General features: G+C 44.0%; 6 protein-coding genes and 1 non-coding gene across 7 annotated transcripts; 5 read left to right on the forward strand and 2 right to left on the reverse strand.

Annotated features, from left to right (window-relative positions):
• Positions 1–4,078: 4,078 nt before the first annotated feature.
• On the forward strand, positions 4,079–4,474 carry CCW12 (LALA0S07e05358g1_1; the record flags this gene model as incomplete). The annotated part of the gene is made up of 1 exon (XM_022771553.1): positions 4,079–4,474. One exon carries the CDS (start codon positions 4,079–4,081, stop codon positions 4,472–4,474), a length of 396 nt encoding a protein of 131 aa, XP_022629449.1.
• Positions 4,475–5,299: 825 nt separating this feature from the next.
• On the forward strand, positions 5,300–6,601 carry LALA0_S07e05380g (LALA0S07e05380g1_1; the record flags this gene model as incomplete). The annotated part of the gene is made up of 1 exon (XM_022771555.1): positions 5,300–6,601. One exon carries the CDS (start codon positions 5,300–5,302, stop codon positions 6,599–6,601), a length of 1,302 nt encoding a protein of 433 aa, XP_022629450.1.
• A 168-nt stretch (positions 6,602–6,769) lies between these two features.
• LALA0_S07e05402r lies at positions 6,770–6,876 on the reverse strand. Its single transcript, XR_002665941.1, has one exon. It is a non-coding gene; the product is annotated as an uncharacterized ncRNA (small nuclear RNA).
• A 159-nt stretch (positions 6,877–7,035) lies between these two features.
• On the forward strand, positions 7,036–8,595 carry LALA0_S07e05424g (LALA0S07e05424g1_1; the record flags this gene model as incomplete). Its single annotated transcript, XM_022771556.1, has 1 exon — positions 7,036–8,595. One exon carries the CDS (start codon positions 7,036–7,038, stop codon positions 8,593–8,595), a length of 1,560 nt encoding a protein of 519 aa, XP_022629451.1.
• Positions 8,596–8,885: 290 nt separating this feature from the next.
• Positions 8,886–9,653, forward strand: FIN1 (LALA0S07e05446g1_1; the record flags this gene model as incomplete). The annotated part of the gene is made up of 1 exon (XM_022771557.1): positions 8,886–9,653. The coding sequence occupies one exon, from the start codon at positions 8,886–8,888 to the stop codon at positions 9,651–9,653; it is 768 nt and encodes a 255-aa protein (XP_022629452.1).
• A 20-nt stretch (positions 9,654–9,673) lies between these two features.
• REX3 (LALA0S07e05468g1_1) lies at positions 9,674–10,867 on the reverse strand (the record flags this gene model as incomplete). Its single annotated transcript, XM_022771558.1, has 1 exon — positions 9,674–10,867. One exon carries the CDS (start codon positions 10,865–10,867, stop codon positions 9,674–9,676), a length of 1,194 nt encoding a protein of 397 aa, XP_022629453.1.
• A 304-nt stretch (positions 10,868–11,171) lies between these two features.
• Positions 11,172–25,949, forward strand: REA1 (LALA0S07e05490g1_1; the record flags this gene model as incomplete). The annotated part of the gene is made up of 1 exon (XM_022771559.1): positions 11,172–25,949. One exon carries the CDS (start codon positions 11,172–11,174, stop codon positions 25,947–25,949), a length of 14,778 nt encoding a protein of 4,925 aa, XP_022629454.1.
• Positions 25,950–27,132: the final 1,183 nt, after the last annotated feature.

The following is a 27,132-nucleotide window of genomic DNA, read 5'->3' on the forward strand; positions in this document are numbered from 1 at the left end:
AAATAAGGCTAGAGAAGTCCTTTTTGAACGCTTTTTGCACTGACAGGGTTAGACAAGCTGGTTAAGGAGTCAGGAACAGTGGAAATAGGACTCAGAACTTGCTCTTGGTATCCAGTTCTTGTAGCTCGAAACCTTATTGACAATGGCAATAAACCGAGTTCAGAACAGGATCGACGTTAACAATAGATTAATATCTTTCAGTGGTCGCTGTATACGACATAAAAAATGGTCATCTTATACGTAAGATTTGTAAAAGAACAAAACCTCAAGTCACTGAATACGAAACAACAAGTCACGTTCCGCAAGTTAATAAATCAGATCGTTAAGTATGACTTGTGGATGTCTTGAGTGCGGTAAGAGAGAGAGAGAGAGAGAGAGATGGATTTTACGCTGCAGGAAGCACAAGAGTAATATGTTGAGCTTGTTTGTAAGGACTTGTTTGCATTAGTATTCGAAGCTATAGTGTGGATATGACACATTGTGAAAGTCTGCTGACGTACAAAGTGATAGAGACATTAACCCAACAATCAGAACTGGGGAAGAGTAGACGCGTATGTCATGAATATGCTACCAGCAAAACCACGAATAGACCTGTGGTATGTGGCTACTTTCCTGGAAATGCCAGTCACATTGTCTCAAAAATAGGGTTCACTACACTAACGACTAGCGACTAGAAGTGATCATCTATGGTAAATCTAAGCAGTTTTGTGTATCATTAATTCACAAGAGTGTCTCTTCGTTCTTTAATCCAGGTCACAATTTGACGAAATTTCATGTCAGACCCGTTCATCAAACAATCGTAATGATTTTCGTTGGTATTGGTAAACTATATGGAATTGTGTCAAATTGCGTAATCAGGAAATGACATATTAGTCCGAAATGACCTTAAGCGCTAAATGGAACAATCGTAGAGATATGAAGCAACAATACGTCAATGCTATTCAGGATTTGAACTTCTATTAAACAATCCTTCTAGAACGTTACCGATTGTTTGCTATTGGTGCCCCATAGATCGTTTAAATATCCGTGGGTTGGTCAAACAGAATATACCAAACTTATGACCAAAAGAACTAGAGTCCATAAACCATGACCATTCGCTTAGAATACTTCATGACTGAGAAAACTAAGCAGTTTTATAACTCTAAAACTGCTGACGTAGTCGAGCCTCGATGATTTCGTTCATTTACGGGATTCTTAGCTCCTCATTGAACGCATGAGATTCTAGCTCGAACGTGAGAGTCTTGTGCGTTTTTGTCTTGAGATCCTGTTTCTGGAATGTCGTTTCACGATAAGAGTCTCAAATCTTGAGTGATTTCCATTACTGTGAAGTGTGAACTGTTGTTTTATTGAGTTTAGAGTTATCTCTGTTTCTTGACTCTTGCCAATTCTGTCGCTGGCATTGTGTCACGTGCACGTGATCCTTTTGTCACGGGTCTGACGCCAGTCAGACAGAGCATCCGACAAGAAGTTTCGCATGTCTGTGGCCGAGCGGCAGCTGATTGAACGCTTCCCCTTCACTAAGAGTGTGTTACTTCACTGGAAAAGGGCAGCTCAAAACTCCTATGCGCCTTTCATCACTGGCTCTGGCTTCAGCGCTCATTCCTATGAGGTTTTGATTGTGGTAATTCGAATGACTATTTGCGAGGTTTGCACACGCCTCGAAATTTCTTCTAAGGTGCTTCAAATATTGTATCATGCGTGTTAAATGTTTACTTTGTAACCTCGGGTCAATATCTCTATCCTCTCTTGGCGTTCGGTTTTCCAGGTGCACTATTGTAGAAATGTGAACGACAGTTGAAACTGGGATATAGATTTTGTTTCAGAGGCTTGAAGTGGTTACTGGGGCAATGTTCAAATCCCTGTTCAAGTGTCGTATTTTTGCAGATCCGATGATTCCATTCCCTGTGATTGAGATGTCAATAATGTTAATCAAATCCCTGTTCAAGTGTCGTATTTTGCAGATCCGATGATTCCATTCCCTGTGAGTTGAAATGTCAATAATGTTTACCAAAGCGTTGAGAAATTGTATGGGTGACTTCCAAATGAAAGAGTTATCGCTCAGTGTTTTACTTACAAACGATAGTTCTCCAATTGAGTCATTTTTCCGAGCTCAGTTCGAAGACGCTTGGTTGGAACCTTTCATCCCGATGGGCATACAGGTACTATGTGGCATGCTCTAGTACCAAGAACGGCGTCACTGTTAAGAATTGAACCAATCTTTTACAAACTCCCGTGGCTGTTCGCTGTTTATATGTGTTGGGATTGGTAAACTACATGGCACATGCCAATTGCGTAATCAGAAAATGACATATTAGTCTAAAATGACATATTAAGCGCTAAGGTGAAATGGACCAGTCGTCAAGATATGAAGCAACAATACGTCAACGCTACGCAGGATTTGCAAGCGATCCAGGACTTCTATAAAGTAGTCTTTAGTAATGGCTGAGCTTCAGAACGTTACCTACTGTTTCCTATTGTTGCTCCAAAAATCATTTAAATATCCGTGGTTTGGTCAAACCAAATGTACCAAACTTGTAAGAAAAAGAGCCACGGAGAGATAAGTAAAATCCATAACCATAACCATCCACTAAGAGCAAATCATGACTGAACAAACAAAGCAGATTAACAACTCGAACACTGTCGACGTAGTCGAGCCTTAATAATATGTATAGTCAAGGATAGCTGTCTTTCATGCTACCGCTGAAGTTAAACAGATCTACCAGTCATTTTATACGTCTGTACTTTCGATTTCCACTCTTAGTCCCTTACCATTCCTGCTAACGCCTACTAATGACTCTGCACACGTTCGCATGTACCCATTTGCTCTTGGCTTACATCCTCTATTACACCGCTTTCCCGGTCTTGAAATCCACCCTCTCTTTTCATGTTTTGGTCATCAAACCCTATATTCACCACCCCATCTTCAAAACCATCATTGAATCCTCCATACTCTACAACTACAACAAACAAACAAACACAAGAAACCACACACACATGAAACCAATCTCGAACATGAACCTGTCAAAGTGTGTGCCGCCCAACGCTAAGGCCGACGCTTTCGTTGTTCAACCGGTGCTTCAGACTCACTAACGTTCTCACTCTTAAATCATGCTTGATGTTCCTACGAGCGTAACTCTACAATACAACTACATAATCCCTCGTCTCTCGTCTTATCCCCACGAAAAGGACAGCTAACACTTACTTACACCGTTTCTTGTACAGTCCCTATAAGAACACACCTATACACACGCATACTCACACTCACACTATTCTCTTGACTACTGGTAAACTTCAAAATGTGCGGTCCCGTGACACACCCACACACCCGTCCATGCGGTCGCTTGCTCTTGCCGTCCGGCCGTCCGGTGTAGCTTCGACCACGCGTCCCTGGCTATAAATAGCCATCGTCGTACCGTCTCCCAAAAACGGCAAAGTCAAAACAACCACAAAACTCCGCTGCTCGAAAGTCCTTCGTACCCCCTAAACAAGACAACAACAACAACAATAACCAGTAGCAACAGTGCAAAAAACAACAACAACACACTCCTCTACAGGCTTTTCTAAGTATTCAGGTCCCACTAACGTCCACGCGGCCGAGTGGGATTTTCTTACTGCCCTAGTCTGCGTCGCGTTTGAAAGAAAACCGAAAAAAACAAACATCACTACGTACGCGAGGAGGGGTCTTTGTCGCGTGCCCTATCTAGTTTCGATTACCGTTGTTTTTTTTTCTTGGTTCTTCCCGGTTATTTTTGGAACGTGCCATCCACAGAACACGCCGCAGAAAAACCGAGAACTTTTTTTTTGCTTGCCGTATCTGGTCACTTTCGTATCTCGCCACTCAAACAGCCGTAGCAGACAAAAAGAAACGGCGCGGGCCCGTTACCCGGCGTGCGAGAAGCGGGTTGGGGGGTTTTTTTTCTCTTCCCTTGCAAACGGCTCGAACGACGTATATAAAGGCAAAGGTAGTGGGTCTCGAAGTATTTCTGGTACCTACTACTTTCTATTAGAATTTATTTTACTTTTTCCCTTCTCATAGATCATATCCATTATCTACCAGTCACTCGCTTAAATTCTAACAATGCAATTCTCTACCGCCTCCGTTATTGCCACCGTCACCGCCGTTGCCGCCGCTGCTAACACCACCACCGTCAAGAAGGACTCCACCACTTTGGTGACCATCACCTCTTGTGAGTCCCACGCTTGCTCTGAGTCTGTCTCCCCAGCCTTGGTCTCTACTGCCACCGTCACCATCAACGACGTTGTCACCCAATACACCACCTGGTGCCCATTGACCTCGACCTCCGCTATGTCGAAGACCTCCACCGCTGCCCCAGCTGCCACCAACGGTACCATGACTTCCGCTTCCAAGTCTTCTACCGCTTCCGTCAGCTCTTACACCGCCACTGGTGCTGCCGCTAAGGCTTTGCCAGCTGCTGGTGCCTTGGTTGCCGGTGCCGCTGCCTTGTTGTTGTAAGCGTGCAGCAACTAGAATATTAGTTTCTTCTTTCCCGCAAATAATAAAGAAAACTTTTTGACACAAAAAGAGGTGCGCGTACAATTGCGGATAAAAACAATACAGATACAAAATGTTTTTGTTTTTTGAAACAAAATAAAAATCCATAATTCGAACCCTTTTTTTATCACAAGACGATTTTCTTACTATGCAAACAGGATTATTCCAAATGTGGGTGGGTGCTGTGCGATGGTTGCTAGTGTTTTAAGTTTGAGTTTTGAAAAAGCCGGATTTGAGGTGTGATTTATTTTACTTCAAATTATTTTGTGTTTGATACATGAAAAACATTTGTTGTATTTTTCACACTATATCAACCGTGTTCTTTTAGATCCTTAGACACTTACTACTGCCCTGTCTCACCATCATTCACATGTAATCCTCGAGGGGAAATTTTAATTGTACAAAAATTTTGGGTGTTTATAGTTCGTTAATTAATCAATTGAATTGGTAAAAAACAGATACATGATAAAAAGTGTTGTTTTTCTTAAACTCTCTACTGTTCTCCTCCGTTGGCTCTCTCTTTTTGTCTTGTTTGGCTTTCTCCATTTTACGTTTTCAATATCTTGAACTATCTTGCGAACTTCTTTCACATTATTAATCCAGCATCAGTCATTGTCAAGACTTGACAAAAAACTAAGTTCAACGAATGTAAGCGAAGCACGATTAATACTCATCCATCTTACACCGTGAAGCAAGTACCAGCGGGCTAACGAACGGCATACAACGACCTGTTTGCATATCATCACCGCACCACACACCACCATATAGACCCCCACCCTCATCACGATGTCTCTTCCCGTTGTGCTGGCTAATACCACCCATTTACCTCCAGAACAGATGTTTTCACTACAAGTGGGTACCAAACTGTTTCAAGTGTCAGGATACTCGCTCAACTCAGACTCACCCAGTCTATTCACGGAGTTTTTCGTTGAAAACAAAAATGCCACGCTTTTCATCGATCGATCGCCTCAAGTATTTAAGCTCATCATGGATCATCTTCAGGGTTACAGCGTTAATATCAAAGATGAAAGTCAATTCACGTTTTGTTTCTTAGACGCCGTATATTTCAAACTTCCACGACTCCAGGATTTGCTAAAAAATTGTGAATACTACTACATATGTGTGGGCGGACAACACTTCAAATTGGCCAAAGCGTTATTGTCACAGCCCGGAAACTCGCTCAACTATTTCGGTCTTACGTGCAGGTCACTGTTTGACGATGTTCAGGCAGTATATCTCACCATGAACTTAGCACGACCCCCACCACAGTCTCCGCCGTATGTGAATCGGTCTCCAGCTTTTCTCGCGGATCTAATCACGCTTCTACAAGGCGGCATGCTGGATCTGACGCCGGAACGACGTCAATCGCTCATGCAAGAGTGTCGTTACTACCGTTTTCTACGACTCGAGCAACAACTGGTTCCTGCACAAATATCCTGGAATCCGTTGTTACAGACTGAAGAAATTATCATTAATCTCAAAGACGTTCGTTGTAAGTTTGTGTCGGTTCCCAAATCTGACCAATCTCCATCTCAAGAGCCGGCAGCTAAAAGGCGTCGTTTGTTACCCGATTGTCATTGGTATGCCGTACAATACAAACGGCCGTACTTGGACTCGGATCTTCCCCAAGCCCGCGAACTGATTTTCCAGATTTCCGCTTGCGAAGTCACTCTGTTTTTCATCAAAAACGCCAAGACCATTCACGTAGCCATTTCGGGCCACACCTTGGTGAGATTCAGATCTGTGTTCCAAAAAGTTTTGGCAGAAAATAACATAGATTTGAACGCCTACGAGCGACAAAACTCGCTTCTGGTTCTCCCCGCGTGTGTGTCCTTGAGCTCCATGCATGTGAACGGCATGCCATGCAGAAACATCTCCTCTGTGGTTGACGAGATGCAGTTCAAGGAACAAGTGATCGATTTCAATAATCCGAATCACATCAACCAGTTAGTACCGGGGCTCAAGCTAGACTTGACCAAATCGCTTTGGAAGCTTGGTGTACAAGACAACAAGCTACTCATGATTGCTGTCAAAGCCGAAGCGGTATCTGGTCTTAAAGAATACTATAGGGCTCTTGATTATATATAATATTTCTCTTTAAGGTCCCCCAAGAGTTTCGAACGCTAGTACAAAAATACCAAAACTAAAAATCGAACCAAAAACTATGTTTGACAGTGAGCTGTTGGTGGATACGAACTCGCTCTGCTCCGACTTATGAGTTGCTGTAGGTGTCAAGGATCTAAGCGTCTAAATCGCCAAAAAAAATAGTAAATCTCTTTGTAAAACGGTTCATCCTTATGCAGGGGAACTGCTGATCATCTCTGTATTGTTTCAAATTGACCAAATGTCCAGTCCGCCAAAACGGGCTGGACGAAATATTTAAGAAAAAAAATGTTACTTATAGGGCTTTCATGTCACGTGAAGTTTACTCAATCAACACTGCTGAGGTATTTGATGATTGTATTGTCAAGGGCTACTAATTACAGCGTCAATTCGTAAGCTCTGAAAGATTCAAATACTTGATGCTGGAGAGACTGGCTTTTGAGACCTGGAATGAGCTCGCTAAATATCTTACACAAGACGAAAGAGTAGCATTGACATATGTCAGTTCAAAAGTTAGATTGGCTATCTCGCCAATACTGTATCGCAACCTGTTTCTAAACGAAGAACCGTGCGTTTTTAGCGACTCAAACCCTCTTTTGGCCAATTCTTGGTCAGTTTTGTGTATCACAGAGCACAAAAACGAATATGCGGATCAGAAATTGAGTTGTTTGATCCGTACACTACAAGAATCGCCATTTCTAAGTTCCAACGTGGAAGTAGTTCATTGCACGTGGCATTTAGATATCGCACTTCTGCGAGACCTATTGGCAGTTTTGGTCCACAATGCTCCTAATCTAAGGCATTTCCGAAACTTTCTGACCCCGGCAATCATCGATGACCTCAAAAAAGTCGCGCCTCAACTGCAATCGCTGGATCTTCCCCCACCGGGCGTACTACCACAAGGGCAAGTGGCAGGCTCATATCTCCCGCGTTTGGCGTCGCTGGTACGATGCTCTTCGTTTGAAAATATCACAGCGCTGAACATTTATATGGATCCAGGAGAGTTCTTTAGTAATTATGCACCTTGGGCACCCAAGTTGCGGCTTCGGGAATTGTCACTAAGCTTGCGGGGCGATAACTACGAACCCGACTCGTTTCCTAAGGCTAGATACACATACAGCGATGTATTCGATGTGCGATACCTCGAAAGTCTCACCATTTTGTCGTGGTTCGAAGAGGAAAATATCGACGTTTACGAAAAATACCATTTGCATGAACTTTTGAAGTTCCAAAACCTCAAAGAATTGACTTTGCTCTCATTCTACGCCAATGACGGCTTTTTGCGGGAATGCATACAATCATTCCCTTTATTGCGTCGCTTAAGACTCGATTACATGTTGGGACACATGATAGACCAAGGTACGCTAACACTGCTTTCCCAAAGCCCCGCACATTTGTCTCTCCAGTACCTAGATCTGAAATGTTCACCACTCGAACCATACTTGGTGACAGTGGTACGTGGCAGAACGGCACGTTTCGAGATAAATGAATCCTGCGTATGCCCCGCTTGCCGCGACGTAGTGCAAAACATCCTTCGCAAGAAAATATTTTCGACCCAATCTTCGTATTTGGTCAAAGGACTCGAAGACATCCCTAATAGGGACGTAATCACCAGAATCATCTCCCTCTCACCAATCATTCCCTACACGCCTTTTGTTGATATTCGACCGGGTCAATCATACATCAACGATCCTGCGAAAGCCGTGGCCTCGACTCTAAATAAAGCGTTTGGGCAAGATGTTTTTGCTGTCGAGGATATCATCAAGATATACCATGCACATCTGCATTCTCTCAGAAGAACATTCGGCTATTTCTTACAAAGGTTTCCTAATCTCGCATTTTTGAACATTAACGATGTTCCCACATCGGTACAAGAAGGTCTGGGTGGTCAAAAATACAACCTGCCTATTTATCACAGCCAAGGGTACCGGACTAATCAGGTTTACGAACTAGTGGACGACGACAACCTCTTTGCCTGAGATAAATAAATTTCAATGCAAAATGTGTTCATAAAGTCATTCATACACCGTTGTTATATTTTCTGATTATATTATTCAATTAGATAATTCATCGGGGCGACATAATACTCAAGATAATGTTTCTCGTGGTGTCCTTTTACTATTGAAATCTTGTTCGACAAACTGGAGATAATCTGACGCGTGTGCCAAGTAAATAAATAGTGATAATTTTAAGAAAAGCGAACTAGTGTCAAATGTCAAAGTAAAGGTAGTGAACTCCATCGTACCTGTCGAAGGCTTTGGGCTCGAAGATGTCGGAGCATACCATTGAAAGACAGCTACGAGGCTCACCAACCAAAAATGTTTTCAAAAGATTGAGTACTTCGCCGAACAAAAAACTGCTTCCAAACACAAATCGAAAGAGCTCTAGTAAACTATCGCCTGAGAGGGGACAGAACGCGTGGGAGCGACCTGTTGTGTACCAGGCCACGCCAAAACGGCTGAAATCACCCCCATATCTTCTCGATCTCAAACCTCCAGGTGGAACACTGAGTGTTGATCGTGTGCACTTCAAAAATGATCCGGAAGACAATTCCATACAGCTTTCATTCCCCACGTCTCCAGTACGGACAACATATAGCAATTCTACGGCATCTGGTGGTGATGGATCACTGAGTAGAATTCGTACAAGGTTCGGCGGAGGTCAAAGGTCACCAGGAAAAGTGTCAAATGCAACATTAAGTGCTGTGACAACAACTGTCAATTCGGCCAGAAATTTGCTTCCCGAACTTCAGGAGCAAGATGAAGTAGCTCTAGAAAATAAGAGTAGCTCTGGTAATGACTACGATAATTATAAACATCGGTCAAGTCTCCCCAAAATCTCCGCAAATGACGGTTTCAAGATACGAAAACCAAGATCTTTGAACCCAAAGAAAAGCGTCAAGTTTGAATCAGATATGGCGGAAAATGACGTTCAAGAACAACTATCAAAAATAGTTTCTATGCTTTTAGAAATTATGGAGCGACAAGACCGGCTTGAGGCAAAAGTAAGTTCTATGGATCGCGTACGTAAATCATAAAATGTGGTCTGCATTTTTAACTAAGTCCACATATTTTGATTCAAAGGAATCTCTAACTTGGCCTTTAGAACGTTCATGGTGGCTATTGCGTCTTCTGAACTATCGTGCTCACCAGTTTGTATGCGTTGGCTTACAACCTCGAACGCCAGATCTTTCAAAGATGATTTGAACTTACCTCTAGGGTAAAGAATGGCCGTATCGATTACTTTCCTGTGAATGAGTCGCAAAACATTCAAATCGTTCTCCATACCGTGCCCTATCAATATGCTGTTTCCATTGATCATCTTCTTATCGAGCACCTGGGATAGCATTTCTTCGAAGGTCATGGAATTGGCTTTGTCTATGGTGTGCACACCGCTGAATTCCGAATTTAGATCGATTACTTCTCCGAATGGCTTAATAATGCTATCAAATACAACTTTACTTGTGAAAAAGTCGACTATTGTCAATCGTATCATTTCGTATCCCAGAGAGGTGAAGGCCATTTCACAATCTAGCGCCAGTACATTGGAGTCACCAGAAATCTCACTGGTGTCTTTAAAGGGCGAAATTGTGGCCATTGCATCAAATGTTTCTGCGCGGAAGACGTGGTGAGGCAGTGTTTTACACCCTAGGGCAAGGAAAGATGTGGACGACGTAGTTTCCCCGCAACAGACGTACTCTCCCTCACGCGTCTCGCGGTTGTACCGCTTGCGCTGAACGTGGAAGCGACATGTTGCGGGACTCAGGATTTGTAGTTTATCAAACTTGGAATTGCAGCGAATGCAGCTAATGTAGTTGTAACTCGAATCTGTTGGCAACTGCAAGGGTTGGTCTGAAGTCCGATCCACGATCCCCAAGTTGTAACCATTTGCAACCAGATCAGCTTCCTTAACCAGCACCGTTTCTAAGAGACCTACAACTTTACTTTTCGTCAGCGTGGCTTTACTCGCGGATCTTTTAGAGACAGCCCGCACACCTGAGTTTCCAGCATCCTCAAGCTTGCCCTTTGTTTTGATCAAATCCCGCAGAAGCACGCTGGAGTTGAACCTGTAGCTCTGACTTGAGCCACTCTTACGTGCCACATTGCCCTCCAACTCCACCGCTCGGCATCCTACACTCGCCGCAGGTGACGGGTATTTTTCCAAGGTCTTCAGTATTTTCTGAAGAACCGTACATCGTATCTGATAGGGTGCCGGTTGGACCTTGAGGTCTATTGGCCGTATTGCGACCATGGAAGATAAAGGTCAAATCTCAATAGATACTCTGTGACTCAGCTTGGCTTGACTTTTTCCGGTTTCCATTCTTCGTTTCTTTGTCCTTCTCACTGTTGGCTTACAGAGGGTCAAAACATCGAACACTTTGCACGGCTCATCGCGATGCACTCTGAAAAATTTTGGATTAAGCATAAGTTACCTGGCGTATAATGTCTTCTCTGCTGAAAAGAAGTACAGTCAAAGGTTCAAGACTGGTTATATGACCAGTTGCACCTGCTCAAGATAGTGGAAAAGAACTTTAATTGATCTGTTATAACCAAGAATGCTGGAGGGCCAAAACCAGCTTTTGCTTAGCGTTTCGCTGAGCGAAAAACGGGCACATATGTACAACAATCAATTCAAACGGAAACAGATACTGGAATATGTTAAGATCGACTTGGAGAGAAGCGTCAGCGCTAACTTAGAAACATTGGCACAAGCTGCACTTGTAAGCCAAGTGCCTTTAGCGTACATGTTCATCTACCGGCCAGTATTGCTAGATCTGGTGGCCAGATGGGCAGAATCGAATAGTCAGGATCAGCTTGTTATGGTTGCAGACAGGCTAGCACAGGCCATCGCAGTATATCCAGAGACTGCTACTTTGTGTGATCATTTTTTACAGACGCAGCACCAAAACCTCAATTTAATGTTGGAGATGGGTGTATCGCAGCCCGAGCCAGCGCTGCACGGTATTCTCCTCGCATACTATCGGTTCTTACAATTTGATCGGGAGCGCTTTACCCGTTTCATCACCCCCTCAACGCTCTACAAAGTGCTGCAAACTCAGTTTTCAAATCACGCCATCAAGTTTTTGGCGGTCAAAGTTCTCTCTGTTTATTTGAATATGGCCGAGCAGGCGACGGTGGATTTGATCGAAAAGCACGCTCCTGCTGACACCGAAGGCATTCTGGCACCATTTGATGGTGACAATGATGTCGACTACCGGTTTCTGGAGCTCAACGAAGCCCAGAGGTTATCCCAATATCAAACATTGCTGGATAAGTACAACGATAACCAGGTTGCAGTGCAGAAAAAAGTGGAGCTCGATTCCTTAGTCATAGAACCGTGCCACTTGAGCGCCTCTATAATGGCAATTTTTGGGGTGCTTGTTCCCAGGGTCAACGCAAGCGCTCAGCGCTATGAAGCCTGTTCGGAGAACAGGTTCGTCCCCACTAAAAAGGCGGTTTCTTTCATACGAGAACTTAGTAGATGCGTCCAGCACTCTAAACCGGTCATGTTGGTGGGCAAGGCTGGGTCCGGTAAGACCTTCCTTGTGAATCAGCTCAGTAAGTACACGGGTGCATATGAAAAGATGGTCAAAATTCATCTTGGAGAACAAACCGATGCGAAACTTCTGCTCGGCACTTACACCTCTGGCGAAAAGCCGGGAACTTTCGAATGGAGAGCAGGCGTTTTGACTACAGCGGTGAAAGAAGGTCGGTGGGTTTTGATCGAGGACATAGACAAAGCACCAACGGAAGTACTTTCAGTTCTTCTCACTTTATTGGAACAACGTCAATTGAGCATACCTTCCAGAGGAGAAACGATCAAAGCTGCAAATGGCTTCCAGCTAATATCCACTATCAGGGTGACGGATAATGATCATAGAGACGAGAAGAATTTTAAGCCTGACTTGATCGGAATCCGTTTATGGGAAGTGGTTAACCTTACGGAACCGGACGAGAAGGAGCTCCAACAAATCTTGACTCACAAATTTTCAGCGTTGTCACATCTGATCGGACGTTTTATCACCAGTTATCACCTAGTCCAAAATGTCTATTCAAATCCTCAATTCATTTCTATGAATAGAGGCGTGCACCCTAGAGCTGTGACGGTACGTGATTTGGTCAAGTTTTGCAGCAGAGTTGAGGAGATTTTCAAAGACAACAGCATCAAAAGCTCACAAGAACTGATCCCATCCCATGTCTACGATAGCATTTTCTTCGAAGCTGCCGATTGTTTTGCCTGCGCAATTGGCGAGTTGAGAGCTCTGAAGCCTATAGTTGAAACCATAGGTGTCGCATTAGAAATACCCGCCTCAAGAATTAATCTTTATCTCTCGAAACATGTTCCAGTGTTCGAAGAGTCCAAAACTACTTTGAAAATTGGTAGGACAATATTAGCCAAGAACCGCGCAAGACTGGTAAAGAAATCTATGAATAACACCTCCTTTGCACGTACAAATCACTCCCTCAGATTGATGGAACAGGTCGGAACAGCAATCAAAATGTGCGAGCCCGTTTTGCTCGTTGGTGAAACTGGTACCGGTAAGACAACTGTCGTCCAGGAAATGGCCAAAGCCCTCAGCCAAAAGTTAACGGTGATAAATGTGTCCCAACAAACTGAGAGCGGTGATCTACTTGGCGGATTCAAACCGGTAAACACTAAAACAATTGCAATTCCATTACTGGAAGATTTTGAGAGCATTTTTCCTGCTACGTTCTCGATGAAGAAAAATGAAAGGTTTTATACGATGGTGCACAAGTGCTTCAATAAGGGCCAGTGGAAAAATGTCATCAAACTCTTGAATGAAGCTATCAAGTTGGCAAGGAATATTCTTTGCCAAGACGAAGTCGAATCCTCTTCTGACAACCAGAAAAAGAAAAGAAAACTCAACTCACATGAAAATAAGATATTACTGGATAGATGGTCCGAGTTTCATCATAGTATCTCAAAATTTGAAGCTCAGTACTCTTCCATAGAGAATTCCTTTGTTTTCAGTTTCGTGGAAGGCTCTTTGGTTAAGGCCGTGCGCAATGGCGAGTGGCTTTTATTGGATGAGTTGAACTTAGCTTCACCAGATACTCTCGAAAGTATATCAGATCTTTTGTCCGAGCCAACAACTCGTAGTGTGCTACTATCGGAGAAGGGTCAAGCTGAACCAGTCAAGGCTCATCCAAATTTTAGAATATTCGCTTGTATGAATCCCGCCACAGACGTCGGCAAACGAGACTTACCACTCGGTGTTCGCTCACGGTTCACTGAGATATACGTGCATTCTCCCGATCGTGACATCACGGATCTTTTAGCAATTATTGACAAATACATCGGCTTATTCAGTGTCAGCGACGAATGGGTCGGAAACGATGTTGCTGAGCTATACCTGGCAGCAAAGAAACTTGCGGAAGCGAATAAACTTGTTGACGGTTCTAATCAGAAACCTCACTTTAGTATCCGTACCTTGACTCGAACCTTGATATATGTTAGAGACATCGTCAAGGTCTACGGGTTGCGCAGATCATTGTATGAAGGCTTTTGCATGTCTTTTCTCACTTTGCTGAATGAAAACTCCGAAGCCTTGCTGAGACCGCTCATCGAGAAGTTCACGTTAGGAAGGTTGAAGAACCCTAAATCGGTCATTTCACAGTCTCCGCCTTGTCCTGGCACTGATTATGTACAGTTCAAACACTACTGGATGAAAAAGGGAGCGCATGAACTTCAAGAACAACCGCAGTACATCATAACACCATTCGTTGAAAAAAATATGCTAAACCTAGTGAGAGCAACCTCAGGACGTAGGTTTCCTGTATTGATACAAGGCCCAACATCTGCTGGTAAGACGAGTATGATCAAATACCTCGCCGACATCACCGGCCATGAATTTGTTCGTATCAACAATCATGAGCACACCGATCTCCAGGAGTACCTTGGCACATATATGGCCGACGAAACTGGAAAGCTATCATTCCGGGAAGGTGTTTTGGTCGATGCACTAAGAAAGGGTCACTGGATTGTTCTTGATGAGCTTAATTTGGCCCCCACGGACGTGCTGGAGGCATTAAACAGATTACTCGATGATAATCGTGAGTTGTTTATTCCTGAAACCCAAGAGGTAATTCATCCTCATCCTGATTTCATGCTTTTTGCTACTCAAAACCCTCCTGGCATTTATGGTGGGCGTAAAGTTTTATCTAGGGCTTTTCGCAACCGTTTCCTTGAGTTACACTTCGACGATATACCTCAAGATGAACTCGAAATCATTTTAAGAGAAAGATGCAAGATCGCGCCATCATATGCTCAAAAGATTGTAGAAGCTTACCGCCAATTGTCAGTTCAACGTTCAGCTATGCGTCTTTTCGAGCAGAAGAATAGTTTTGCCACGCTTCGTGATCTGTTCAGGTGGGCCCTGAGAGACGCTGTGGGATACGAAAATCTGGCAGCTAATGGCTACATGCTGCTCGCAGAGAGGTGTAGAACCACAGAAGAAAGAGCTCTCGTCAAGCGAGTTCTCGAAAAGGTGATGAAAGTCAAGCTGGATATGGACAAATATTACGAAACGTTAGAAATCGAAGGACTCCAGGCCATGCAAAGCTCTGTCATATGGACGAAGGCTATGCGTAAACTTGCTGTCTTGGTAACTACGTGTTTGAAAAATAATGAGCCAGTTCTTTTAGTTGGAGAGACAGGTTGCGGAAAAACAACAATATGTCAACTCATAGCGCGTTTCACCGGTCACCAGCTCGTTACTTTGAATGCTCACCAGAACACGGAGACCGGCGATATCCTCGGTGCTCAGCGCCCTAATAGACATCGCTCTGAAATTCAAGGAGAATTGCTCAAACTGCTAATGAAAGTGCTTAAATTTGCGAGTCATAGCATGCCCACTATGGATGAGCTATTGGGCACATATAAGCGAGCGGACAAGACGTTCATGGATCCTGCTGAGGTGAAGGCAATTGGAGATCTACAGGATAAGCTAAACGTTCTATTTGAGTGGTGCGATGGTCCTTTAGTGCAAGCTTTGAACGAAGGAAAGTTTTTTTTGCTGGATGAGATATCGTTAGCGGATGATTCAGTCTTAGAAAGGCTTAATAGTGTCTTGGAGCCCGAGAGAAATCTCCTGCTGGCAGAGAAAGCCGGGCCTGATAGCTTAGTAAAGGCTGCGGACGGATTCCAATTTTTCGCGACAATGAACCCAGGCGGTGACTACGGGAAGAAAGAGCTTTCTCCAGCTTTAAGAAATCGTTTCACTGAAATATGGGTTCCATCTATGGAAGATTTTGATGACGTACGCTTGATCGTGTCCTCGAAGCTCAAGTTAGAACTCTCTTCGCTGGTTGACCCCATTGTTCAATTTTCGAAGTGGTTTGGCGAAAGGTTTGGAGGAGGCACGACCAGCAATGGTATTATTTCTTTGCGTGATATTTTGTCTTGGATCCAGTTCGTGAATGTCTCAATTGAGAGACTAGGAAACGAAGTTGCTGCTTTAGTACAAGGTGCCGCAATGGTCTTCATTGATACTCTTGGAACCAACAACACAGCTTACCTTTCGGAGAATGCAGAGACACTGAAATTGCAGAGAATGGAGTGCCTCGAAGTGCTAGGAAAATTCTATGGCGAGGATGTGCGTCCGTACTACTTACAGCAACCAACCTTAGTAATTGAGGATCGAAACGTTCAAGTAGGGATGTTTGCGCTTGACAGAGGAGTGTCAGCTTCAAGCCCGCAGTTTAACCTGAATGCCCCCACAACCTTGAATAACCTCATGAGGGTCGTAAGAGCTATGCAGGTTCAAAAACCAATCCTTTTGGAGGGTAGCCCTGGTGTCGGGAAAACCAGTCTTGTTTCAGCTTTGGCAGAATCCACTGGAAATAAATTGACACGGATAAACCTATCAGAACAGACAGACTTGGTGGATCTATTCGGATCAGATGCTCCTGGTGAAACAACCGGAGAATTTGTTTGGCGGGATGCACCCTTCCTCAGGGCAATGCAGCTAGGGGAATGGGTTTTATTAGACGAAATGAATCTTGCTTCTCAGTCTGTTTTGGAAGGTTTGAATGCCTGCTTGGACCACAGAGGAGAGGCGTACATTCCTGAACTGGATAAGGCATTTACGAAACACCCTGGATTTACGGTTTTTGCCGCTCAAAACCCCCAAAATCAAGGTGGAGGCAGAAAAGGTCTACCTAAATCTTTTGTCAACCGGTTCAACGTCGTCTTTGTAGACGTCTTGTCATCTGAGGATCTATTTCTCATTGCATCCCATCTGTACCCTGAGATAAACCCTAATTGGTGTACTCAGTTGATAGAGATAATATCCACAATGGAAGATGAAGTGTCCAATCGGAGACTGTGGGGTCACGCAGGATCTCCGTGGGAATTCAACCTAAGAGATACTTTGAGGTGGTTGAAACTACTCAAGGCCCCAAATTTGACCACCGGTGCTGGGCCTGTTGAATATCTGGACATGATCTTAACGCAGAGATTTAGGACTCACGAAGATCGTAGCAGAGTTGCAAAGATGTTTGAACATTTCTTCGGTAAAAAAGATGAACGTCCCAGCTACTTCAGAATTACAGCTGAGTATTTGCAGGTGAATAGCGAAATCATGCCAAGAGCAGCATTTGTCAAGCATCATTCGCTTCGCGGGTTGACACCCCTGCAGTGCAACTTTCAGGTGTACGAATCTGTTCTGAGGTGCGTTAAACAAAACTGGCCGCTCGTTCTTTGCGGGCCCACCAACTCTGGAAAATCGGAAATCATAAAGTATGTTTCAGGAGTTTTAGGCGCGAAAGTTAGTAGCTTTCCTATGAACTCAGACACGGACAGCATGGACATTTTGGGTGGTTACGAACAAGTTGATCTCAATAGAAAAATTGGTCAGACAGTGGACCGCATGCTAACGACTCTTAGAGAATTGATTGCCATCAATCTTGGTTCGAGACTGTGTGGTGATGATGCCAAAATGACAGCCCTTACTCTCTTTCAATTCATAACGACACACTCGATGGATACTTTAAATTTACCATCTTTGTTGCAGCTGATGGAGAGGATCGATCAGTTTATTAACAACGATACGATTTCGGAGGCACTTGCTGAACTTCAAGCCATACGGGGGGAATTAGATAAACCGTCTTCGGTCACCTTTGAGTGGTTTGACGGCTTACTACTCAAGGCAATGGAAGAAGGATCGTGGCTCATTCTCGAAAATGCGAATCTGTGCTCTCCATCTGTTTTGGATAGGTTGAACTCGCTTTTGGAAACTGACGGATCCTTGATCATTAACGAATGCAGTCATGAAGATGGACGGCCCAAGGTTGTTGACCCGCACCCAGATTTCAGGCTCTTTTTGACTGTAGATCCGAAATTCGGAGAGTTGTCCAGGGCAATGCGGAACAGAAGTATTGAAATCTATGTCGACGACTTATCAACCAGATGTTCTTCATTCGATATGGTCAATATGGCGGGTCAAAAGTCGCAGAAGGCCAGAGACACTGCTCCCGCTATAGAGAAAGACAAGCCAATCAACTTAGAAGTAGTGCCACTGTCGCGTTACATTATGTCAGACAACTCGTTTGCATCAGAATACGGCCACCTACACGATATATCAGCAATCTCAACTTCAAATCTTGCTGAGTCGATTGTGTTCATTACCTCCCTTTCTGTGTTCCCAACGTTAACCGCCTGGGAGACAAATGTTTGCAACTCGAGATATTACCGCGAGGACGAATTTGTATCAAAGCTCGTTATGTTGGCTCAATATTTCAATGATAACGGGATATTGCAGTCGCTCGCTAAAATCTATGATGATTACGAGCAACTTGCCTCAGGACTATTGAAGGATCCAAAGTGTTTTCCAAGAGCACAATCTTTGATGCCTTCTGTTAACGCGTATGTTTCGAAATGTCTGGCACACAGTCACCCTACGATCACGACATCTGAACCGGCCTTTTTTTTCGACACCCTAAGGCTACTTAACAGCTTTTCAGTTGCTCTTGACACTACTACAAGGAGGGCACAGCATGCGAAATTGAGTGATCTTACCTATGTGGAGTTAAGCGCCGCAAACTACCAAGGTCGTGCAATCAAAAAACCTCCGCAGATTCCAATATTCGAAGTACTTTCACTTTTGAAAGCACATATCTTAGAGAGTTTGATGTCAAAAGCTCTTTTCACTTTCCCCAATCTGTGCAAAGATTACTTCGACCTCTGTTCTATATGGATTGGTGCTTTTGAGACTTCTAAAAACCATGATAACGCCAAGTTAAGGGCCTATCAAGATTTACTAGAATCGTGGCAGCAAGAATCGAACTTGGAAAGTCACGAAACCCAAGACGTACTTGTTATTGCCAAAAAACTGGGCGGCGCGTTATTGATGGATACGGGTCGCTCAATGACGTCTATCTGGAACGCATTCAGGCAAGTACAGCCAAGCTCAAAGCACGACTGGGAAAGACTTGAACAGCTGTTGGTTGTCTCCAGAAAGTTTGACGATGTTGCTGACGGACAATTCTCTGATTCCTATGCGCTGATAGCTCAACTAAGAGATACCATCGGGGACCTCAGACTCAGTATTCTGTCTGGCGATACCTCAGATTTTGATGAGGTATTAGTTACTTTGCAGAAGGGTGTGGATCAACTAGACACCATATCGAGGCGGTTTTTAAATCCGAGAAAGCATTTCTTCAAACCTGAGTTTGATGCATTGTTACGTTTGGTCTGCAACGAAGGGCAAAAAATGGATTATGCCCTCAATAAAATTGCTTCGTACACCTCTATTTCCACAGAAACACTATTGAGCATGAAGCAAGTTTCGCAGGACCGTCCAGCAGTCTTTGATCTACTATGGAAAAAGACTCAAGGGCAATTTGAGTCTTCCACCATTTCCATCTTTGATAGTTCCACTTTAGAAAATGTTGCAAACAAAGCAATTTCATTCAGCAAGGTTATTGGGAGCCAATTGTCGCAGGCGTTAGAAGACGCTTTGGTATTACGGGATCAACTTGTTGAGTCATCGCATTCGATCGTCGGTCATCAACTGAATCTGTACAGAAATGCTCTCCTCGAGTGGTACAGAAAAATCGTCTCTCTACATGTTGAAGTAAAACCTAAAGCGACTTTAGGAGAAATTCAGGAGGCACTTTCCAACTACGAAAATACGTGGTTCAAGAATATCCACGAGCAATTCCTGTTGGCAGGTGCAGTGTCCGCCCTAGAATCAGATACCTTGTCCTCACTCGGTAAAGCATGGGTTTTGTTCTCTGCTGGCGCTTTGCAATTGTTCGTTCCCAGCACTTCTTTTGATCCAGCCATCAATGACTATGTCCTCTATGACAACTACATGATCAAGCAGTCACTGTCAAACGAGTTGTTGCGCAGTTGGGAATGCTGTCGAGTAGTCCTAAGTGGAGATAAACCCACAGCTATGGAGGAACTAATGAGCGAAGCCACCCATAATCATCCGCCAGCCAAGCCCAGAGTTTACAGACCGCAAAAAGCTATAGACCCATTGTTCGAGGAATGGGGCGCACTCATGAAATCTACAATTGGGGCAGAGCCTGTCGAGAGGCTACTTACGTCGCTAGAGGGGTTTGAGTCTCTTTCAGAAGGTCAGCTCAACCTATTCCAGCAAAATTCGTCGCAGTTTCTCGAGCGGTTAATATCAAATTATGGAGTGTACTCTGACTTGAACGAGATTTTCCGCGGATATGTTCTTGGTCTAAAATTTGGATTTGATCTAGTCAAACAGGGAAGGATCGACGCGCAGAAGAAGATGAATTTAAAGCCTTTATGGACCCTCGATCTGCATGTGTTGAGTAACCCTGAGCGTATCAACGACTCGTATGCTCAGCTGCAACCTCTTTTCAAGAGCTTTACGGTCGAGTCATTGTGCGTTGAACGCATTGCGAACTTTTACCTCAAGCTGTTCAGTTTCCACGGTAAGGATGTCCGGCTCGGGAACACCTTTGAGAATGCCCTTCAAACAATGTATTACAGGTGGTCCATGCGCCGCTTGAGGGATGAGAAGGAGGCTCAAGCTAAGGTTGGGGTTTACAAATTCGACGACGTCGACGCAGATGTCGAATCGGATTTCAGAAGACTTTTTCCAGATTATGAACAAGTTCTTTTGGTGGGCGAGGAGCCGTCATCAGAGTCCGTGAATGAAGAGGGTCTCGAAGATATCTATTACGATGTTGCTAAAACTTATCTAAGAACTTTTGGTGATGAACCTCCAGCTGATCTGCCAGAAATGATTAGCGATGGATGCCGGGTCAGTGATGCTCTAAAAGAAATTGGCGCAGCATGCAAAACGTGCTCTCCTGGCCCAAGCATCTTGATTTCGGTGTTAGGTCAGCTCACCCAGGAGTTGAAAAGTTTCGAGAGTCAAAAGCAGGTGAATGAATTGGACTTTTATCGTGGGTTTTCACTGTACGAAACAAAAAGGGCTGTGGCAGTGGTAGAAAAACTCTGGATTTCAACTAGCAACTTGCTGGCCCAATGGCCTGAACATTCTACACTTAATGATCTATTCCGGGTGTGCCAAGAGTTCATGAATTACTCCGGAAACACGCCCATCGCACGCCTCCTCCAAAAGATTGAGCAAATATTTACGATTGTTACCGAATGGGAGAAGTACGCGTCGGTCTCTGTTTCGTTGCACGACTCTGTGCGAGAACTCACTGATCTTGTTGTTTCGTGGAGAAGATTGGAGCTCCGTACCTGGAACAGCTTGTTTGATCACGAGCATTTGGCGCTCAACAAGACCATGGGTAAATGGTGGTTCTATCTTTACGAGACGATCACTCTTACGTTTTCGGAAGAGCAATCAGGAGATACAAATACTTTCGATAGAATTGCTAAGCTACTTGGATCTCTCAATGTCTTCTTAAGCAAGTGTAGCTACGGAGAGTTCAGTGGTCGCTTGGCCCTTTTGAGAGCATTTGCAAACCACGCCAAATTTTCGATGGGGCAGGATTCGAATGTCACCCAGGCTTTGTTTAACCTGATAACATTCTTTGATCAATTTTCCGCAACCATTGCCGAAGCTATAAAGGAAGGTAGAAAGAAATTGGAAAAAGAGGTTTCTGACGTGATTTTACTTGCCAGCTGGAAGGACGTGAATATTGATGCTCTCAAACAGAGCTCGCACCGGTCTCATAATAGTCTTTACAAGCTGGTGAGGAAATATCGCACTTTGCTTTCTCAAAATGTGTTCTCAGTTATTGAAAGCGGCCTACAAGGTAGTACACACAGAAGCTTCCAGACTGAAGGTTTTGTGGCGAGCAAAGCTAGTGATACTCCCTCTTTGGATATCAACGCTTTGGTGGTCCGCATCTCTAGCTGGGGTGATAGACCGGCTTTTTTGAAGAACTCGGAGCTGAGCTCCAGAAAAATGTTCAGCCACTGCTCATCAATAGAGTCAGAAGAATACCCTCAATTGACAGCGTTTGCGGATGACGTGAGTGCAGAGGTGCGTCGTTTGCGCGACGAGACACCAAAAGTGTATAACAAGAAGGAAAAGAAACTGCTGGCTGCTTTGAGAATTCAAAAATCAAAATTGCTGAATGACTCTTTGAAAGAGCTGAGAAGAATGGGTCTTAAGACCGCATTCAGACAAGATATACGGAAGGTTCAGGAATCAGTAACGTCTGTGTTAAGCTGCGTACAAAACTTCGAGGATTCTCCACTAGAAAAATGCGATTCCTACTTTTTTAGGATTCTTGAACTGATGCCACGTCTTCGCTTCGTCATCTCGAGCCCCGCGGCTGATGCTCCTCTCGCGCCTATCGAGAAAGGCTTAGCCGTGGTCGAAAATCTACTGTACTTTTTGATCACAAGCCGGAAAACCTTTCATGAATCCTCAAATAATTATGTGCGTCTCAAGAAACTATACGGAACCTTGGAGCAAACTTCCCAGTCGACTAAGGGTTTAATGCACGGATCGCTAGTGACAACCTTTGACAAATTCGCTTACATGTGTTCGTGGCTTCCAAAGATTTTACGCTATGCTCTCGACACGCTCATCATGACAGTATCAACTTCAGAATCCGGGTGGCTAGCTACTCTTCTCTCAGAGGGTATTGAGAAAACTTCTCAGTTCAAAGTGGCTAGTGAAAGACCAGTTTTGGACAGTGACTCTTCCACAGTTCTTACCGAGTTCAATGATTTTTGTGACGACTTCGTCGACAGGCTGTCAACAAACAGCTCAACTAAAACCGCTTTCATTTCCCAAGTGGTCATTGATTGGATCGCTGAGCATAAGGTATCTCACTACCATCCAGATTCATCAACAACCGATGTTAGTCTGGAAAACATTGAAAACGCTTTCCGTAAAGTGAGTACATCGATCATGCTCACAATTCAGCAACTTTTGGAAAGCCAAACAGAAAGAATCACGACGGAAGATGACAACTGGTTACTCAACTCTCATAAGAGGATCACCACTTTGTCGAGGAGTGTTAGCATTTCTAGAGTTTCGTCCAATGTTGAAAAAGCTCTTGGGTTGATTCAATCCCAAAATTTCTCCGTTGATCAGTCCCAGATCATAGTTGCTGTTGTGAGGTTCACAATGCCAATGATATCGAGATATTTCCAGTTTTTGGTATCTTTGATGAACAAAATAAAATCCGAGTATCATTCACTGTCCTATGCAACTTTCACCTTGGCGTCAATCCTTTACAATCTGGGCAAGAACGGTTTCTGCTCACCCAGTCCCCCCGAAGAAGAAACCGAGGACTCCAATCTCCAGGAAGGGACCGGGCTCGGAGATGGTGAAGGAGCGCAAAATTCTAAAGATGTCGAGGAGGACGAGGATCTTTTGGAAGATGCGCAAAAGCCAAACGAGGATCAAGACAAAAACGATAGCGAAGAAAACAGCGAAGATGATGCTGTCGATATGGATGGAGATATGGCAGGCGACTTGGAAAATGCTAGCGGCGGTGACGATGATGAGGGTAATGAGGAAAATGAAGAGAATGAAGACTTGGACGAGGAGGTTGACAACTTAGACGACGACGATCCAAACGCAATTGATGAGAAAATGTGGAATGAAGAACCCGAGGATTCTAGCAAAGAGAAGCAAGCAGACGACGCTCCAGTGAATTCTGCCAATGATGACGTTCAAGCCGCTGAAAACGAGAATGGCGATCAATCCTCAGAGGCCAAAAGACCTGAAGCTGAAGATGCTGCAGACGGTGAAGAAGAAGATGAAAGTGACAGGGATGAAGACCACTCGGACGCAGACTCTGATGAAGAGAATGACGCCGCTGGACAAGACGACGAGATTAAAAACGATGAAAATGGTGACATCGATAGCGCGGTGCCCGAAGTTGAAACAATGGACTTACCAGAGGACATGAATTTAGACTCAGGAGACGAGGACTCAATTGATAATGCCAGCGAAAGTGAAGATGAAGAAGGCTCTGGCGGCGAAAAAGAGGACGATGCTCTGAATAACACAGGAATGAACGACAAAGACGATGAAGAAGTCGGTGAGGATGACATTCAAGGGGACAAAGATGATGTTAATATGGAGGAGGAGGATGATGATGATGATGATCCAACCAATCCCGACGAGGGACCTGCCAATGAAGATGAAAATGCGCGTGATGACGAAATGGAAGATCAAAACTCAGAAACAGAAACAAATCCACTTGAGGAAGATTCTGCAGAGCTTCTTAACAATCAAAATGAGGAGATGGACAGTAGAGAGGCAGGTGGAGAAGAGGGTGCCGACGAGAATTTAGAAGGCCTAGACGGCGCAGATGACATGATGAATGTTGACAATGACGACTTCGACCCAAATGTGCAGCAAGAAAGCGGCGCGCAAGGTAAAGGCGCCGACGCTGTCAACAACCAAGAAGACGAAAATATAGGGGATTCCGGTAATGCTCAACAGGAAATGCAGGAAGATGCAGGCGATGCCCCTGAAGTTTCTAGACAAGAAGCCAAAGATAGTCTGAAGCAATTAGGTGATAGCTTGAAAGAGTTTCACAGAAGACACCAGGAGATCAAAGAAGCATCCAATAACGAAGAGGTGAAAGAAGAAGCGGCAAGCGCTAACGAGCGGCCTGACAGTTTCGAGCACTTGGATGGTCCAAATACTGATCATGACACACAAGCCCTAGGCTCTGCTGACAAAGACCAAACGACCACTGTCAACGACGAGATGGCGATTGATGATGAAGCGGAAGATCTAGAAGAAGAAGAAAATGAACAGACCGAAGAAGCTCTTCCCAAAGGCGAGGCTCTTCCTGAAGAAGAAAACGCCGAGCAAATGCCTTTAGAACAGGCCCATGACCGGGACAGTCAAGGAAGGGCTAATGGTTCACCATTGGAACTACTAGAGGATGCGCGCCAGCAGAAGACCGTCACTAACCCAGAGCCATTTGAAGCCGATAACAATGATTTAGACGATATCATAGATGCAATTGATCAAAAAGTTGTTCTCGACGAGGCCACCGCTGAACCACCTAGAACTTTGGAGGATGCTCGCAACCTTTGGAGAAAGAGTGAAATCGAAACTGCTGATCTAGCTGCTGGGCTAGGCGAACAACTGCGTCTCATTTTGGAACCCACATTGGCTACAAAGCTAAAGGGCGACTACAAAACCGGAAAAAGGCTAAACATGAAGCGTATAATACCATACATCGCATCTCAGTTCCGTAAGGACAAGATTTGGTTAAAACGAACCAAGCCAAGCAAACGCCAATACCAGATCATGATCGCCGTCGATGATTCCAAATCCATGAGTGAATCAAAGTCCGTGGACCTAGCGTTTCAGAGCATTTGCCTGGTTTCAAAAGCACTCACACAGTTGGAATCTGGAGGGCTTTCCATCGTAAAGTTTGGAGATACAACACAGGAAGTTCATCAATTTGATAAACCTTTTGGAAATGACGCTGGTGCTAAAATTTTCCAATGGTTCGACTTCCAGGACACTAGAACAGACGTCAAAAAATTGGTAGCTGAGTCTATTCGCATTTTTGACCGTGGTCGGAACCTAAATAACGCCGATCTGTGGCAATTGCAGATAATTATCTCTGATGGTGTTTGCGAGGACCACGAAACGGTTCAAAGGCTGGTTCGTCGCGCCCGAGACAATAAAATCATGCTAGTATTCGTTATCATCGATGGCATCAATACATCGGAATCGATAATGGAAATGAGTCAGGTCAAGTATGTTCCAGATAGCTTTGGAAACCTTCAACTAAAAGTAGAGAGATATCTCGATACTTTCCCGTTTGAATTTTATGTGCTTGTCCGCGATATCTCAGAGTTGCCAGAAATGTTGTCAGTTATTTTACGCCAGTATTTTTCTGAGCTTGCATCTCACTAGAAAAACGCGTATTGAAACTGAAGTCGTCTATTCGTTCCCTGATTTAATGGGATCGACAGAAATCTATAGAAATTTGTAAGAAGCTGATATCGATGTTCAAATTCGGGCCAACAGACCTCGTTGTCTGAATCAAGCGACATTTGCGGAAATTATATGAAATGTGCTGCTTTGGTGACATTTCAGAATCATCATCGAAATAAAGCTTGATCATAGCAGCTTTTTCTGGTCCCGATTCATGGTAAATTTGCGATATATTCAATGGTCTGGTACCGCTTACAGCTTGCTCTTGTATTATCAGATGCCCAGCGACAGATCGTCAAGCTTCAGATTGTCACTGTGGTCTTACTCCGTCGCTGCCATTGGTCACGGGACAGCGCTCCCACTGATTTTGTAAGCCAATTGAGAAGAAAAACCAAAGGTTACCTGGAATCTGTCACTAAAGATCTCACCGGTAGTTCAGGCCAATTCAAAACTGCCAGGTACCTTAAGTTTCTTGCATAGTCTTCCAACTGTAATGAGAGTATCACTTCATACTAAACTGTCATTTCATGAACAGTTGCTTTCAAATGACATGACCCTGTTCACAAGACTAAGGGCTCAAGATCCTTCCTGGTCAATTTCAAGCATTTCGACATAGAAAACCATTTGTACACCTATTTTTCGTCTCTGAAAAATTCAATCGGACGTAACTTTACCTGCACCGTACGTCTCTAATAATTTCAACAAGGTAACACAATAGTTATTCAAATGGTATATTATTCAATTTTCAACATCATATTCAGCTCTTACACGGACCATAAACGTCTTTCAAAGTGACCTCCCCAAAACCTAAACGCTATTCTTGCGATTTACCCTCAGGCTGGAAGATTTAGATCATCAGTGACGAAAGTTTGTTCTGTCACTATAAAAGACAGGTACTCGACTTCGGACCATCGCATCTGATGACCACTTATCTCGATCCAAACAAGAAACGGTGAAAGGAAATTTTTAGACCGTGAGCTTGTTTCTATTTATCCCTATTCTCCCACTGTAGTACAAATGATTTCTGAAAGAATTCTGTACCAGAAGGCACAGCATGCTTTCTAATTTTCCGTTAAAATGGTCAATCTTGAAGTAGCACGAATTATAAAATGATGATACAACCACAATGCTTGAAGAGTAACATCGCTGTGAGCATTATGAT

Source organism: Lachancea lanzarotensis, scaffold LALA0S07 (assembly GCF_000938715.1).
Source record: "Lachancea lanzarotensis genome assembly LALA0, scaffold LALA0S07, whole genome shotgun sequence".
Taxonomy (NCBI): Eukaryota; Fungi; Ascomycota; class Saccharomycetes; order Saccharomycetales; family Saccharomycetaceae; genus Lachancea; species Lachancea lanzarotensis.